Below are 18,868 nucleotides of genomic sequence, written 5' to 3' on the forward strand. Positions count from 1 at the left end.
CCACTGAAAACCACGAGTGTATTACACATTTGGGGTGACATTTGCTCAGTTTTTGCACCACAAGCACATAAAACGTTGTGGCCCAGTATTGCACTGGACTTGGTTAATTATGCCTTTTATGTCTCTACAGGTATTACTTTGATGACACCACTCAAGATAGGTGTAGTGCCCTGTTTAACTTCCTCTTTCTTTAATGCAACAGAAGTGCATCAAGACAGTTTCCTTATCCTCTTTTGGTGGTATCAGAACCTGCAATAAAAAAATAACAATGAAATGAAATATCCCTAGATCAAATCTCCATTGTCGTACACCAACCAAATGTTACCATCAGTGAATTTTTTACAATAACTGACCTTAATGGCACCCAGAAACCAATATAACAATGTGTAAATCATCAACCTTTATACTTATTCTTTCTGGAGACAGCAGTAGTATTTACTAAATCAGATCAACCCCTACAGAAATTTACATGAGGGGGTGGAAGAGTGCCCTGAAATGTTAGGTGGGAATAATCCACACCGTCATGTCCTTAATAGAATTGAAACTTTCTGTTACGTAAGCTAGGACATTTTTCATTCTGTCAGTACTGGAGGTGAGGATTATGCTAGTTCAGAGCGTATCCACCACCAATAACGCCATATCCAAAAGTGGTCTAGAATAAAATCTTTTAAACATGGAGTCCGAAGACCGATTAGCCGCACTGAGTATATCCGACAATCGTGCGCCTAGAGAAAAAGCCTTAGAAGCCGTAGCACCTCTCACTGAGTGAACGTCGAAGTGTGGCACATCAGTGTCCGCTTTGGACATCCAATGCCATGTTTTCATAGGTCTTCAGGCACCTTACCACACACAATTTATGGAACTTATCAAACGCCAGATATGGCACCACCTTCAAATTATATTTTGTTCTAAAAAAAATGTACAAACCATGATGGTGACATTCAGGTCCCGGACATCTGAAACCATATGGCAGCAAACCAAACAAAGTAGCCTCACAAGCTTTGCTGATAGTTCTTTACGAGATAAAAACTAGTTCCTCTGCCATGACCGTATTGATATTCCTAAGAAGTAAATATCTAGGTTCCGGAGGCAGAGCAAGGATGATTACTCTCATCAACATGCTTACCAGAGGGTGTTCCCCCACCTGATAACCTTGTAGCGTAACGTGTCCTGCTGAAATTGCTGATCTATAGGTGTTCACTATCCAAGAAGCCAAACCCTGTGGTGACAACGAAGCCACGAAATTCATGACATGCACAATGATGAACCCCAAGGGACTGTGACCTTTTTGTACACACCAACAATCTCGACCCAGCTGACCTGTATTGTTTGGTGGTCTCTTCGACCCATGCTGTGGCCAACATTCGCTAAACTTCTGCCAAAATTTCCCAGACTTGCCAACGTTCCCTGTAATCCTCCACGCCAAGAGGGCATCTGTCGCTGGAGGAGTAATAGGTGAGGATTGCCTATAGAATCCCGAAGAATATCTGAAGCATGGGGTATTACTGGCGAATCCCAAGAAAGTTATAGAAGAACTTGAAACCATACTTGTGGCCTCAAGAACAGCGTGATAAGAACTAGTATAGCCTTCTGCCGTCTCTTCTGCGTATACAACCTCAATCATAATGAAGGGGGAAACATGTATCCCTGCTCATTAGACCATGTTTGTAGAAAAGCATCAGTCACCACTTCCTGAGCGCCCGGCTTCCAACTGATAGATCTCATTACTTGCTGATCCAGGCGGGAGACAAAGGGATCCACTTTGAAGGGTCCCCACCAAGTTTCTATCCTCCGGAATATCTGTGGATCCAGCTGCCACACACTCATGTCAGTCCACAGTTTTGATTACCAATCCGGTACCTCGTGGATATTCCTGGCACATGCTCTGCTGAAGATATTGTTGGGCAAGCAGAACATCCAGCATTCCGCTGAGATGTTATCCATCTTTAGGAGGACACAACAAAGTCATCTCTCCTTGGTCCAACACTCAACTGCAAAGGACCCAGCCATCCACTCTAGGCAGTTTATGTGGAGCTGTTGTTCTTTTGAAGAACATTTTCTGTCTGTGAACAAGTCTCAGAGGGATGCTCTCAAACCTGACTTGCTGGCTTTGGACTCTATATCAGTATTCAGGCCGGATCTGAATAGAGCCATGCCATTTCATCTCGCCATATGAGCTAACCACCATCTCATTTCTTCGTTGACATCCTACATCAATCGATTCTGAATATTGGGGGCTTTTGTGCAGGTGGAAGGCTTTTCCCTCTTGGAGGGCCCTGTAATGCACTGGGCCCAAAAATATTGCCTGGATGGGGGACGATAAGAGACCTACCACTTGCACAATCTGAAGCAACAAAGTCATGGGCTTGGACAAGGTCTTTCTGTGCTTATTTTTGATCATAAGGACTTTTCTGAGGAAATTTATGGCAAACCCGAGGAAGGTTGTCTGTCTGGACAGAGTCAAAAGTGAGTTCTTTCCATTGGTGAGAAAACCCAAACCTTTCAGCAAGTGAATTGTTGTTTGCTCAATCTGTTGGGACATTGATCCATAAACGATAGCTTATCTATGTATATGATGAGAGGAAAGACATGGGCACACAGGGACACCATTTCTGGCTTGAACACCTTGGTAAAACACCAGGGCGTCGAGGAGAGACCGAAAGGCAGAGCCTTGAACTCGTACACCTGTCCTCTCCATCAAAATTGCAGGAACCTGCGATGGGGTGAGACGATGGGAACCGTCAAGTATGCGTCCTTGAGGTCCAGGTGCTCCATCCTATTGTTCTGCCGCAAGAAATTGAACCCCTTGAGGTTTATCACAGGTTGTTGACCCCCATCCTGCTTCTCCACCAAGAAGATGTTGCTGAGGAAATCCTGCAGGTGGCGGTACGTCGGGTTATTGCTTCTTTCTGCAGCAATTCCGCCACTTCCTGGTCTACCAAGTTAGCTTGTTCCTCTGAGATGACCAGCAGGCAGGGATGAGATTCTTGTACTAGGGAGCTGTAAAACTTAATATGAAAAATATGGATTGTCTGCAAAACTCAAGTGTCTGATTTGAGCACTTACCCATTGCATAGGAATTACACCAATCGACTCCCCACTTTTTGTTGGGAAGAAAGGCAAACAGTTAACTGACTGGGCCCCATGGGATTGTCCCCTCGAGGCGCTTCTGGTGTTGCAACATCTCTGGTCTTTCCGCGGGGGGAAAAACTTCCCTTAGTGTGACTGGTCCTACCCTCTATGGTAGCCCTGCACTCAAGGTGGGCCCTGGGTGTTAAAGCGACAGGTCAAGTACCCTCTGCCACAACTGGCCCGACAACAATATGGGGGTGGAAAATATTGTTTATGGAAGCCTGTGCCTTACTGAGTGACGTGAATGTACCCCAAAATGTCTCCAATTGTTTTACAATGGGTTCTCTGAACAGGTGCCCTTGAGCCACCGTGCCCACTTCTGTTGACTCTAGATCCCTCATAATGAGTGAAGTCTCTCTGTATATCACAGCATGTTGCGACCATCCAGGAAGGACCTCTAGGGAAACAGGTTTACCAGTGGATTTTGTCTGCTCTGCCAGATACAACCTCCAGGATTTACTGAGACCCCTTTGTGGGTCACATATATATTTTGCTAAGAACGTGGCCATTCTGGTGTTAATATCAGGTGTAAGGGCCCCTTCCCCACCAAGGAAGTGTGTGGACATTCTCCCCTAAAGGCGCACCTGCACCTCCTTCTCCAAAGTCTTCCTGAGTCGGTTCACCACATATTTGGCCATTTTATTGGAGGGAACCCATTCTGCAGAGCGGGGGTGGATCAAGTCCTTGGGAGCCAGTATATCCGAAGGGTCCTGAGACCCTTGCGCTTTGGAGGGTATGGAGGAGGAGGCAGCAAGGGAGGGGCACCAGGGCCTATTGAAGGCCTGCCTCATCATTCTAATCCCCGTGGGAGTCATAGTCGTCCCCATCTAGGAAGGAGGGGCCAAAGGGCACTTCATAGGAGGTAGAGCTCAGGGCCTCCACCGAGCTCTCAAGACCACTAGGGGAGGGGCGAATAGGAAAGCTTACTTCAGCCGCTCAACCACGCTCTGGTCTACACCTAAGTCCATCTTGCGCTTTGAAAAACGCTGCTCCTCATGATTAGGCTTAGGGAGGAGCCCCAAGAATGAGAATGATCTAGGGACAGGTTAACAGGGACTGGGCAGGCATACACCAATGGAGGCATCCACTGCATAGCTAAATTCATCATCTAGAGGGAGGATCCAAACGGATGCCTCCTCTAAATATTCCCCATCCATGTCTCCCTGCATGTGAAGGCTTACATTCGCAGATAAAACATCACATAGAGTGCCACTTAGAAACTGGACCAATCCAGCTGCAACGGGGAGCACAAAGACTGAATGGGCTACAACACCACATGGGGAGTCAATATGGCATTGGGCAAATGCCAGTTAAACTGTTGGACACATTAGGAGGGTGAGGGTGCAAAACCCGGGGCCAACACTCTATGTGTATCTTAAAGGTTTAATCTGTAGATGCACATGTACCGTCTAGGGAAATCCCCAAGCAGCAGTTGTAAATGCTACAGCATTGTTTTTCATATGGGTGTTTCAATGCACCAAGGGTACTGACCCGATGCTCTTGGGTGTCTTGCCCCTTCACAAATAACAAACATATTGGCCCCAGAGGGGTGTACTAGCTTCTAGACTTGCGGCTTTGTGGAGGGAGGCACAGGCTGTGCGGGGACAAAGTCTCGTCATTAACACTCTGTCACTTACAAGCGTGTCCCACGCAGAGCAACGAGATGTGTGATGTGCATCTCAGACAAAAGTAAAGTTTGTTGTATTCCCTTTCCCATTGCCTGATGGGAAAGGTAGTTTGTTTTAATGTTGAATTCTGCTGAAATGAATGAAAGAAAAAATTTAGAGCATAATCATCTCTCCCATCCTGACATAGAATTGCAATTGCTGTGCTGGTTGAACACAATATTACTTTTGCCATGTTCAAAGACCCTAGGGCTGGATGCCTCCAGCCATGCACTGCACCTGCTGCATTTATAGTGTAATTAATGAAAGTCCCATTGTGTCCTGGCACTTTTTCTGACTTCTCTTGTGCTTTTCACTACCAGAGCTCTGTGTTTCTCCCTCTCAAATGCAAACAAACGAGTTACTTACCTTCGGTAACGACTTTTCTGGTGGACACATTAGCTACCTGTGGATTCCTCACCTAATGAATACTCCCATGGCGCCAGCATTCGACGGAAATCTTCTTCCTAGTCTCTGCACGTCGACGAGGACGTCACTCTAGCCCACGCGACGCCGTCTGACGTCATACAGGCAATAAGAGGTCCTCGACGACGTGCCGACGTCAGTACCAAAATTTTTTACGTGCATGAGAACAACAACCCAATGCAATGAAAGAGCAAGGCAACATCCCATAACCTTATAAAATACACAATATTGCAATGAATAGCTGTAAATTTAATATAACGAACAAATATATGCAAATCATGTATGTACACAAAGATATATATATATATATATATATATACAGATAAATATATACAAGTATCCATATATACAACATCTATTGCAACCTTGAAGACCAAGAGGAGCGCACTCAAGGATTACTTGGTAAGACCAGAAAGGCAACGGGGAGGCGGGTGGGACTGTGAGGAATCCACAGGTAGCTAATGTATCCACCAGAAAAGTCGTTACCGAAGGTAAGTAACTCGTTCTTCTGATGGATACAACTACCTGTGGATTCCTCACCTAATGAATAGAGTCCCAAAGCAGTACCACACCCGGTGGCGGGTGCCTAAATGGTCAAACCAAGAAATCCTGCAGCACTGACCGTGCAAAATGGCCGTCCCTTCTGACCTCAGAGTCCAAACAGTAATGTTTCGCAAAAGTGTGAAGGGACGACCAAGTTGCGGCCTTGCAGATGTCAACCACAGGAACACCTCTGGCCAAGGCCGAAGTGGCCGACTTAGCTCTGGTGGAATGAGCTCTAATGCCCTCAGGAGGGTCCTTCTTTGCCAAAGAGTAACAGATTTTAATGCAAAGAACCACCCACCTGGAGAGTGTTCTCTTGTGGACTGCCTTTCCTCTCCTCTTGCCCACGTACCCGATGAACAGCTGATCCTCCAGCCTGAAATCCTTTGTTCTATCAATAAAGAAGCTCAACGCCCTCTTTGGGTCCAGACGGTGCAGTCTTTCTTCCTCTTTAGAAGGATGAGGCGGAGGATAGAACGTGGACAAAGTAATTGTCTGAGCCAAATGGAAGGGTGAAACAACCTTCGGGAGGAAAGCAGCCTTGGTCCTCAACACCACCTTATCCCCATAAAAAGTTGTATAAGGGGGCTTTACCGATAAGGCCTGCAACTCACTCACTCTACTTGCAGATGTTATAGCTACCAGAAAAACTGTTTTTATAACCAAATACCTTAAGGGGCAAGAATGCATAGGCTCGAAAGGGGACCCCATAAGGAAAGTCAGGACCAAGGACAAATCCCATTGCGGCATAACAAATGGTTTTGGAGGATATTTATTTAGAAGACCTTTCAAGAATCTGATAACAATAGGGGATTTAAATAACGATGGTTGGTCTGGAAGACAAATGAAGGCTGACAAGGCCGACAAATAACCCTTAATGGTAGCCACTGCACAACCTTTCTGCGCTAGAGACAGAGCAAAAGACAAAACGTCCGATAGATGAGCATGTAAGGGATCAATCTGCCTCTCTCCACACCACGCAACAAATTTAGACCACCTATTAGCGTAGATAGATTTAGTGGAGTGTCGCCTGGCTGCTAATATAACATCCACTACATCAGGCGGGAGAGAGAAGGAACTCAGGTTGCCCCGTTCAATCTCCAGGCATGTAGGTGCAGACTCTGGAGGTTGGGGTGTAAAACCTGACCCTGCGACTGCGAGAGGAGGTCTGCCCTGAAAGGGAGACGGAGCGGAGGGCACATTGAGAGTTGGAGAAGGTCGGAATACCACACCCTCCTTGGCCAATCCGGAGCTATTAAGATGACTAGCGCCCGGTCTTGGCGAATTTTCCTCAATACTCGAGGAATCAAGGGTATGGGAGGAAACGCGTAAAGCAACTGGCCGCACCAGGTTATTTGAAACGCGTCCCCCAACGCTCCCTGCATCGGATACTGGAGGCTGCAGAATAACGGACAATGCGCGTTCTCCAGAGTGGCAAACAGATCTACCCGAGGAAACCCCCACCTTTGGAAGATCAAACAGGCTTGATCTGGATGGAGACGCCACTCGTGGTCTGCCGAGAATTGGCGACTGAGACCGTCCGCACGTACATTCAAGACCCCGGCCAGATGATTTGCTACCAAGCAAATCTGATGGTCCTTTGCCCAGGACCATAGTCGAAGAGCTTCTCTGCAGAGAAGGTACGACCCTACTCCTCCCTGTTTGTTTATGTACCACATCGTGGTAGTATTGTCCGTCAGGACCTGTACCGACTGACCACGAAGGGAAGGGAGGAAGGCCTTGAGAGCCAGACGTACAGCCCGTAACTCCAACAGATTGATATGAAACATCTGCTCCTCTGGAGACCAAAGGCCTTTGATCTCCAGATCCCCCAGATGAGCTCCCCACCCTAGAGTGAAAGCATCCGTTATGACCGTGGCCACTGGTGGCGACTGCGCAAACGGCTTTCCTTGTGAAAGATTGTTGCTCGCAATCCACCACTTCAAGTCCACAGCAGCATCTCTGGAGATCTTGACAGCACCTTCTAGATCTCCTTTGTGTTGAGACCACTGCCTTCGGAGGCACCACTGAAGAGCCCTCATGTGCCAGCGAGCATGCGTGACCAACAGAATGCAGGAGGCAAACAGACCGAGCAGACGAAGGACCTTGAGGACTGGAACTACCGCTCCATTTCGAAACATTGGAACCAATTCCTGAATATCTTGAATCCGCTGAGGCGGAGGAAAGGCTCGACTCAATGTTGTATCCAGTACTGCCCCTATGAACAGGAGGCGCTGAGAGGGCTCCAGGTGAGATTTGGGCTCGTTCACCGAAAAACCCAGGTCGAACAACAACTGAGTCGTTGACTGCAGATGATGCGACACAAGCTCCGGCGACTTGGCTTTGATCAACCAGTCGTCCAAGTAAGGGAATACTGCTATCCCCTTCCTTCTGAGCTCTGCCGCAACCACCGACATCACCTTCGTGAAGACTCAAGGTGCTGAAGTAAGACCAAACGGAAGGACCGCAAACTGATAGTGCTGCGATCCCACCATAAACCGGAGATACTTCCTGTGTGACTTGAGTATCGGGATATGAAAGTAAGCATCCTGCAAGTCGACAGACACCATCCAATCTTCCTTGTTCAACGCCAAAAGCACCTGAGCTAGGGTCAGCATCTTGAACTTTTCCTGTTTGAGGAACCAATTCAAGATCCTCAGGTCCAGGATTGGTCTCAACCGACCATCCTTCTTGGGAATCAGGAAATACCTTGAGTAACAACCTCGACCCCTTTCCTGCTCTGGGACCAACTCTACCGCGCCCTTTGAAAGGAGGACTTGTACCTCCTGTTCTAGCAACAGGAGGTGTTCTTCTGAACAATAAGATGGGCGGGGCGGGATGAGGGGCGGGAACTCCCGAAAGGGAAGGGTGTAGCCTTTTCCCACAATACTGAGAACCCAAGTGTCCTTTGTAATAGTCTTCCACTTGTGGAGAAAATGCTGTAATCTTCCCCCTACAGGAGAGGAGTGAGTGGGAAATGGTGGAAGCCTAAGGCTGCTTTCCCTGCTGCACCCCTCCAGAGGACGAGGAAGAGGCAGAGTGCTGCTGAGAGGCTCCTCTGGTGCGGGCCCTCCCTCTCCCTCTAAAAGATCTATAGGGATGGGAAGAGGCAGGTTGCTGGAATCTCCCCCGAAAGGAAGAGGAGGAAGAGTCACGCCCAAATCCCCGAAACCTCCTGAAAATCCTGGAAGAGGCAGAGGAAGAAGGAGCTTGGAGTCCTAACGATTTGGCTGTGGCCCTGCTCTCCTTAAAACGTTCCAAGGCCGAATCTGCCTTGGCGCCAAACAGCTTGTCCCCATCAAAAGGGAGATCCAATAGGGTTGACTGCACATCCGCAGAAAACCCCGAATTACGGAGCCAGGCCTGTCTCCTTGCCACCACAGTCGTGCCCATTGCTCTGGCCACCGAGTCGGTGGTGTCCAGCCCAGACTGAATAATCTGGGTCACGGCAGCCTGGGCATCTGAAACAACATCCAAAAGACCCTGGGGAAGCTCCGTAAATGATGAGGAAATGTCATCCATAAGAGCATGAATATATCTCCCCAGGATACAAGTTGCGTTGGTGGCCTTCAACGCCAGACTGCAGGACGAAAAGATTTTCTTGGACTGCGCATCCAGTTTCTTCGAGTCCCTGTCCCCAGGCACTGTCGGGAAAGAACCAGGCGCTGATTTGGATGAACAGGAGGCCTGCACCACCAAGCTCTCCGATGTAGGGTGTCTAGAAAGAAAGCCAGGGTCAGTTGGTGCAGCTCGATACCTCCTGGCTACGGCTCTATGAACCGCTGGGGAAGATACTGGTCTCTTCCACACCTCTAGCACCGGATCCAGCAAAGCGTCATTAAAGGGCAATAGAGGCTCTGCCGCAGCTGAGGCCGGATGAAGCACCTCTGTCAGAAGGTTCTGTTTTGTCTCTGCCACCGGCAAAGGCAGGTCCAGAAAACTAGCTGCCTTCCGTACCACTGCGTGAAAGGAAGCAGCCTCCTCCGTGTATTCCCCTGGAGACGAAAGATCCCACTCAGGGGAAGTGTCCAGCCCACTGGCTGTATCTAGACCATGCAGTCCATCACCCGAGTCCTCTAGTTCTCCTTCTTCCAGGACTCGTTGGTACTCCTGCTCCTCTAATAAACGGAGAGCACGTCTCCTCGAATGAAGCCTCTGCTCGATACGCGGAGTCGACAATGCCTCCGCCGAAGCCGAAGATCGGCGCCGATCTTCAGAAGCCACCGACGCCGCGTCCGGCGCCACAGGTAACTTCGGCGCCGATGAAAGAGCACTCGGAGCGGATGGACCCACCGGAGTCACAGGACGAAATCCCGACGTCGACGGGATGGAAATCTCCGGGGCCAATCCCTCCGAAGCCACCGGAGCGGCCACCGGCGCCGACACCGGCGCCGAGCCCACGTTCCCAAAAGGGAGAAAGGGCATAAAGGGTGCCGGCCGTAGAGGCGCAGGATCACCCAATGAAATGGCCAAAAGGCCAGCCGGAGCACCCCCTGGAGCCATCTGTTGGAAGTTGGTATACATCGCATTTAGGAATGCGGTACTATCGGCTCCAGGGGTGGGAAAAGCCGGATACTGGGGTGCCTGTATCGAAGGCGACCCCGACGCCGGCCTCGACGTCTGCGACGCCGGGGACAACACCAGAGGCTGCACCACTTCAATCACCGACGCCTGTCCAGGTGAAGTCGGTGACGCCGGAGAGGGCAACGGCGTCGATGGATACGGAGTGACCGTGGGACTGACCTCCCAAGTCCTCCGGCGCCGATCCGAAGACCTGGAACGAGTCTCCTTGCTTGAATGGCGCCGTGATTCTCTACGGCGCCGGGAGTCTCGATGACGCCGATGCCTTGGCGAAGAAGACTTCTTATGATGTTTTTCTTTCTTCGACTTCGCCATAAACAACTTCGCCTCACGTTCCTTGAGGGCCTTTGGATTCATGTGCTGGCATGAATCGCAAGTCGAGACGTCGTGGTCGGAGCTTAAACACCAAAGGCAGTCGGAGTGAGGATCCGTAACTGACATCTTGCCCCCACACTCACGACAAGGCTTAAAACCCGACTTTCTCTGCGACATTATTACTGCAGCGAAGGACTACGCAGCAAAAAATACACTGTAACCACGAAAGTAACAGTTGCTCCCTCGAAGATAACCGTTTCGAATGCACGGAAAAAAGGGAACTGACGTCGGCACGTCGTCGAGGACCTCTTATTGCCTGTATGACGTCAGACGGCGTCGCGTGGGCTAGAGTGACGTCCTCGTCGACGTGCAGAGACTAGGAAGAAGATTTCCATCGAATGCTGGCGCCATGGGAGTATTCATTAGGTGAGGAATCCACAGGTAGCTATTGTATCCATCAGAAATGCCTATTTTTGAGTGCATCTTCCAAGCTAATAAGCATATGCCAATCTTTGTTATTTTTTGTAGAAGGTTATGACAAAGTCAGTCTGTTTTGAGTGGCATTCTTTTAATTTCTGATCAAGAGGTTCGTGAACATTACCATACACATTTACGCACTTGAAATGCCAAGATATTAGACAATTAAGTCAAGGAGTATTTAGTTGAGTGTTTAGACACAAAATGCCAGTTGAGAGAAGAGTGTGGTCAGCCCAAAAGGAGAAGCTGCATGCTGCGGTCAGGGCCAACATATGTTGCAGCCTTGGCAATACACAAGAAAAATTTGCAGAAAGGTACACATTCATAGATAGTATTCAGCACTTCAAAATAACATGATAGATATTGAAAGTGTAGGAAACTGGATTTCTGGTTGACTGGGGTGTGAGCCCTGCTCAAGAAGCAACTACGATCTTTGTTGGGGTAAGACACAAGCAAACCACAATTAAACGTATGGTCAACCCCATGGTAGTGTGGCACAGAGCAGCCAGGCTTAACTTAGAGACACTGTGCCCAACACTTCAAACAGCACAACAGTGTAAACACCAGACAAAAAGATCCCCAACCGGTTAGATAAAAAAAGCTCAATGTGATAAATCATCCAAGACCAAAACAACAAAATTCAATCAGTAGAACCAGTGTTATGAATTTTTAAAGAATAAACTGTAAAATGGCACCTAAAAGCAGGACGCACCAACCGCGGCTAACTGGTTGCGCTAGACCAGGCCAGTCAAATTCAAAAGTTCAAGCTGACCGTAGTGGAGCGCGTGTCAGATACAGTCCAAGATTAGCCTCGCTGAAGGTTTACCTTATCAAATTTTGGGCCAAGAGTCTAGTTTGTATTGAAGAGCGTTGCAGGAAACAAGGAGAGTGTTGCAGGTGGTGGTCGCCGCTGCATGAGAAGCAGGCCAGGTGTTGTGTATGGGCACTGTGCTTCACATTTGTGGTCCTCTGCTGCCAATAGATGCTTTCTGTGCAAAGAGATGGGCTGACCATGGATCTCCCTGAAGTTCGGTGCAAGCAGCACGGTCTTAGTGCAAGGGGGCCTTTTTGCACAGAGGCCAAAAGCTTGATTTAAAGAGCGCGTGAGCCACACCACAGTCCAAGACCTGAGGGCCACCACTTTGGGGTCAGGAACTAGTTTTTTCCCCCTCCTTTATTTCATTTTTATATATAGTGCCCTCAGGCTTATTTTTATTTTAGTCCTGATGATGATCCTAGTATTGCTAGAAGGATCGAAACATCGTGGACATTGACACCTTGACCCCATGTAAATTGCTTATTACATGCATAAGGGCTACATTGTGTCTCTGTTGAACTGTGACTTATCTGATGTATTAATTTTTGTCACAAATTTGCCTGAGTCTGTACTTATTGAACATGTTTTTTCACTTACATTTCTTTGTGTAATTCAACTGCAAATAAAATATATCTTGTGTTGATTGGACTCTGCATATGGGTATGATTGTTCTCCCATTTGCATATATATATATTTTCATCTTTTAATTAGGGACCATTGTTTCTTTAATCATTGTATGTGAACCCCTGGTACCTTGTTATCCATGGGTTTCCCTTGTTGTTTATAACAATACTAGGCCAGAATATAGGCACAAAAGGTAAAGTACAGAAAAAATAAAAACTTTTTAAAAGTGGCATAATCAAAAACCCAACTTCACCACTAAATGGAGCTTTTTATCCCAATTTCAAAGACAGCAAAAATGAACCGGTTGCCTCTTCCCATTTGTAAATTACACTTATAAAATATAATAAGGTAACTCCAATGTTATCCTATGGAAGTGATAGGCCTTGCAGAAGTGAAAAACGATGTTAAGAATTCTTTTCATACCAGTACATGTAAAACTTAAGAGTACACGTCCTGCCTTTTAAATACACTGCACCCTGTCCTCTGTCACCTACCACAGTGGGGACATATGTATTAGAAAGGAAGATTGGAGCCTGTCAAAATGTTTATCTTGTTAGGTTGAAATGGCAGTTTTAAACTGCCCACCTAGGCTCTGTAATGGCAGACCTAAGCAATGTTCAAAGGACGTCTTAAGTGGGTGGCACAATCAGTACTGCAGACCCACTATTTACCCACTATTTATATAAAAAATAGCAGTCCCTGCTACAATGCATCAATTCTCACCAATTTCAAACAATCACGCATGCTTCATTTTGTGTTGTTTAGAAACTGACACAAAACATCTAAGTGTAGAAATCAATATTAATTTTCATCATAAAAAGTGTACTCATTTCTTGGTCCTGTCAAATATATCTAGTCCATCTATCTCAGGGCGTGTTGAAGTGTTCTGGTCCAGGGAAATCTATATACCACACTTGTAAATTCAAAAAATTCAATTGAAATACAAATCATTAAAGCCCTTTCAACAACACATGTCATTATTAAATATGTTCACACACCACACCTATGTGTGGCTTCTGAATAAAATATAAAATTTGTGAAAAGAACGAGTCCAACTCCCAAGCCTCCAAAAAATACTTGTTTTGAAAATGTTGATCCTCGACATGCAGGTCATTCTAATGCAAGGCTTTCATTCATGCCCACAGTAGTTCAATAAAGACAGTTTGCTGAGCAGCCAGACTTTACCGCAGAAACCATGCCGTGTGAAGTTGAGCAACATTGCTCTATGTACAGGACATGTGGCAGTGACAAGACCAGCTCTACATGCAGCCTCTACAAAAAAACACATTTCTATGCAGCTAGAATCTTTAAACTTCAGCTGGCAATACATACCTGCATAATCCATGCCAAATGAAGATGAGGGTCCCCAATAATTCTCCTCTTTGTTATTTTCAATGTCAAAGGAGGATTGATCACCCTGTGAAAAAGATTCACAGTGCTGAATTTACAAAATTATTAAGTATAAAATGAGCCCCTAAAAAAGGCTGCAACTCAACAAACAGTTTAGTAAGACCTAACAGGAAAATACGCCTATGTGGATCCCAGGCACATCAATGCGTTCACATTTGTGTCTTCTCATTAAAAGACCAACAATCCACATGCTAAAGACTATCATTATTTTATTGTAATCATTAGCTATGTTTAAATGCTGTTAATAAAGCAATGCAATGTTTACCAAAAATCACTGTCAGCCATAAACTTTCAATAAATCGGTTAAAACCAAGGTAACGTTTTTGAGTATTTTTTTTACAAATTCAGACCACATAAAATGCAGTCATAGAAGTAACCACTAAAGGTCGCTGCACTCCCAGCCAGAAGAACAAAAGTTTCAGCCTTAGGAGTGTTTTTGAATAAGGGTGACGAAACCATGGGAGATAGGAGGTTTGGGCATTTTCTTTCCATGGCCCATTAAAACTAGGGTTACTTTTACATACTGATTAAAGGAGAGGTTGCTGTGCCCCCACACACTTTCTTAATTGAGGCATGTTAGAAATTGTGTTGACTGAGGTGGGGTTGACTGTGGTTTGAACCTTAGATAAGAAGCAATCACACTCCTAGTCATGCTAAGAGTTAGGCAAACCCTAAATTAACCTTTGCTCACCCTCTGGTAGCTTTGCACAGAGCAGCCAGGGTTAACTTAGAGGCAATGTGTAAAGTATGTGAGCAACACTTCAAAGAGTAAAGCAGTGAAAACACCACACAAAAATATCTCTCTCCAAGTTAGAAAAATAGAACTGACTTTAATAAATGAAACAGGACACAATTGAAAAAACCCACTAAGTAGAACTGGAGATATTGAATTTCAAAGATTTAAGTGAAAAGAGCGCCAAGAAGCACAAAGCGCTATTACAGATATTTGGTTGCGCCGGACAGGGACTAAGTCAAAAGTTCAGGACGAAAGAGATGGAGCAAGGGCCGGCTACAGGTACCCAGTTAGGCCCACAGAACAAAAGTACTTTAATAGGAGGTTGTGGAGCGTTGTATGGAGTTGGTCTAAACAACTGTCGCTTAGCAGAGGTAATGCGCCGGTCCCAAGATGAGCGAGGCTGCAGTGCGAGAGCCTGATGCATCTACATCAAGGATCCTGTTGACAGGGATTGAAACGTAAAAATAAGTGCTGAGAATGCATTATGCAGTCAAGGCGATGCGCCGGTTTTGATGAGTGGTGAAACTATGATGTGGAGTTTCGGCATTATCATTAAGACTGCTGCCGACAGTGATGCAAGGGGCTTGCGTCCAGAGAAAGCGTTGCACAGTGGCGGTTCTGAAGCCAATGCATCGGGTCCAGTCAACGCAGCAGCGATGCATCGGGTCCAGTCCACGCAGCAGCGGTAATGCGTTGGTTCTGCTCACAGAAGCGCAATACATCTGAGGAGATGCGCCGCTCAACAGAGGGTACTTCGGTTCTGCTAGAGCAAACACCTTAGGCCCACTTCCAAGGGTCCAGGACTGGGGTGACACCACTTGGCAGGGTGGACTCACAGATGGCAGAGTGTAGGTGCAGAAGCAGGGTGGATGGAAGCCTTTTGTGTCCCTGAGACCTCAGATCAGAAGGCCAACCAGCTAGCCTTTGGAATCACTGGTTTCTAGCGATACAGGTCCAGCCTTCTCATCTGGGCATGGGAATTGCAGGCAGCATGGGCAGCACAGCAGGGCAGCAGTCCAGCAGAGGGGCAGTCCTTCAGCAGCACAGCAATCCGTTTTAGCAGAGGATTCACAGGCACAGAAGTGTACTGAAGTGTTGATGTCAGAGGTCCAGTACTTCTACGCAGTTGGGCTTTTGAAGTAGGGGAGCCTTCAAAGACAGGCCATGGAACTGCACAGAGGTCAGGCCCTTCCGGCCTTGGCTCCAGACTCAGGGAGAGAGGGGCATTCAATTATTTGTGTGGAGACAGGACACAGCCTATTCAGGTGTAAGTGAGTCTGGGTCCAGCTCCTCCCTCTCAACTTCCCAGGATGGCCCATCAAGACACTGTAGGAAGCTATCTATGCAGTGTACAAAATGTAGGGGTACACTATGCAGATATTACAGGCAACCCTTATTGGCTGACAAAGGTAATAACCCTAAATGCTCTTTTGCGGAAGTGTGGGCGAGAAGGTTAGGTTTATCGGAGAGTAGTGCTAAGCATTTGTTGGACACACAGTCAGTAAATGAGACACACACTCAAGAATAACCTTGAGACCAGTTTTAGAAAAATAACACATTTTATATTATTTTAGACACTAAAAATCTTCAGAATTAATTTAGTACTGTTTGAGATGTTATTTTGCATAGTGAGGCAAGTATCACATACAAATGCGCTTTTAAACAGTAATGCTTTTCTGCGAAGAAAGAAACAGGTACTGCATAAGGGTGATTGCAATCATATTTTGGGGGTCCCCTTTAAGTCTTAGGGTGCTAGGGGGCCAAAGTCACGAGAACCACCAGCAGTTCAATTTTACCTGCCCTGGAGTGTCCGGGTGCAGAGGTGCTGATCTGGTCAGTAGTCTTGCGCAATGCACAGTTTGAGAAGGAGGCAGGGAGCACATAGAAACAGGCTGCATAGGGGGAACTGGGAACATGTCTGGGAGCTGCCAATAGGGGCTCAGTTCGTGAGGGTCCTGGGAGCAAGGGGACATAGTCGATAGTTGTGGACCTGGGCCGGGGCGCTTGGGTACAGAGGGTTTTGGTCAACTGTTTCTGTGGGTCACAGGCGTTCACAGTTCTCGGTCAGACCTTCAGAGGAGGAAGAAAAACAAAGAGCAGAGCCACACTCCTGGTCAGCCTCATTGGTTCTGTCATCCTTCGGGGCAGGTCATCGTTTGCGACGGTGGTGTCTGTCCCAGACACAAACATGCCTTGGTGGTTGCAACCGCTCCAGTTCCCCAGGGAATTGGTGCAGGGTGACTCCTGGTAGTCTTGGCGTCTCCAAACCTGGTGGGGAGATGGGTCTGTTATTCTGGAGCACGGTGACCTCTTCCTGGGTGACTGCTGCATTGGTGGACCAGGTGGTCAGCAGATCAGTGGACTAGACATCGCAGTCAGTTCCTGCAGATGGCAGGAAAGTGGCTTCTCCTCTCCATGGGAGATGATGGCTGGTTGACGAAGTGCTGCCAGCACTCCGAGGCTTTTGGGAGATGCTCAGTAGCAGGATGAGTTGGGTCTGGGCTTTTGTCAGGACAGCAGCACGTAGGCAGAGTTTGGTGCCAAAAGTACAGACTGGTCCTCAGTTTTCGCTTTGGTCATCTCTTCTTTTTTTTCAGTCAGTCAAATCTGCATTCCTGGTGTCAGGGGCCCACCTACATAATGAATGTAGGAGCATATTGGGGTGTGTAGGGTAGTAGCCAATGAGCTACTTACCCCTGTGGTGACTACACCCCCTATATGACCACTTAATGTGGGGAGTGGGCATAACCCTATCCCAGAATCCCTAGTTCCACCAAAACAAAGAAAGTGGAACCCCTCCTTCGTGGAGCACATCATGCAGCCGCATTAGGAGTGTGACTAGTCTGGTAGTACAACAAGACTACCTGCATAGCTAATTTACCATCTGCCCTGGTGCCAAAAGGGCCTTAGGGAAGGGGGTGGCATCTCCCAGATATGGGGGAAGCAGGGGTCAGATATCAAAGGTGGCAGGGACTCTGAATTCCCTGGCCTTGGTATGCAGACTCATTAGCCATTCTGTTGGAGGAGGTATAACACCTTCCTTCTGAGCAGGCATTGTTTCCAGCCTCTGAAATCCAGGGTATCAGAAACTCATCTGTGGTGGTAGGCTGATGGATACCAGTCACCCAGCACACTAGAGGATTGGTAGGTTTTTAGAGGGCACCTCTAAGGTGCCCTCTGGGTGCTGACCATAATAAATACTAATTTGAACAAGATGGCCACAGCACACAGAATATGTAGTCCAATGGTGTGACAGGGAAAAATATCCCTGAACGTATATTGTTGAAGTGAAAAGTAGACTGGAGTCCAAGTTCTTGTTTTGCAGATGTTGCCTTTAATTGTAGATGCCAGAGATCATTGTGTCATCTACGACGCAAAATGGAGGAGTGTGGCACCAAGTACTCAGAACGTTCTGAGTACTTCGTGCCACACTCCTCCATTTTTCAGGTTTTTGACCACAGGCTTATCAGGGTCTACTACTACTACTGCCCTTTTCTTACGTGTTCACTACCTTACCCAGGTACACTACTGACAGGTCCACTCCTAGAAGTTACAATTGACCTTCTTGAGCCCAGCTAACTGATCACGGGGCTACCTACCTTTGTCACGTACCATTCTGGCCGGACGGCCCAGCCTTGATGAAGTCACTTGTGTGATGAAACACGTGTTGGCTGTATCTCGTTGATGACACAATGATCTCTGGCTGTATCTCGTAGATGACACAATGATCTCTGGCATCTACAATTAAAGGCAACATCTGCAAAACAAGAACTTGGACTCCAGTCTACTTTTCACTTCAACAATATACTTTCAGGGATATTTTTCCCTGTCACACCATTGGACTACATATTCTGTGTGCTGTGGCCATCTTGTTCAAATTTGTCTATGGGTATTTTGTTACCCGTCTTTGTGCCTACCGGGTAGTAAGGCACTGGGCCAGGCTGCACCAGACCCTGCTTTCACTTTGATACTTGTCTTAATACAACTGTTTTACTGCTCAGATGTGCGGCGCCTTTCACCCTTACTACCCTTTTGTGTTTTCATAATAAATACTATACTGACATCAGGATGGATTTATTAAGGCAAGGTGTTTGATATCAAACACATAGGTTTCAGTGAAGCCATTATGTAGCTGGATAACTC

The 18,868-nt window shown here is 47.1% G+C and overlaps 1 protein-coding gene across 7 annotated transcripts in view; it reads right to left on the reverse strand.

Moving 5' to 3' along the window:
- Nucleotides 1–18,868, reverse strand: part of LOC138300179 (uncharacterized) — a 395,471-nt gene that overhangs the window by 65,705 nt on the left and 310,898 nt on the right. For all 7 annotated transcript variants that reach the window (XM_069239151.1, XM_069239155.1, XM_069239156.1 and 4 more), the window contains one exon: nucleotides 13,912–13,996. In XM_069239151.1, the coding sequence (XP_069095252.1) occupies nucleotides 13,912–13,996 (85 nt within the window). The remainder of the gene's footprint in view (nucleotides 1–13,911; nucleotides 13,997–18,868) is intronic.

Source organism: Pleurodeles waltl, chromosome 6, assembly GCF_031143425.1.
Source record: "Pleurodeles waltl isolate 20211129_DDA chromosome 6, aPleWal1.hap1.20221129, whole genome shotgun sequence".
NCBI classification, from domain to species: Eukaryota; Metazoa; Chordata; class Amphibia; order Caudata; family Salamandridae; genus Pleurodeles; species Pleurodeles waltl.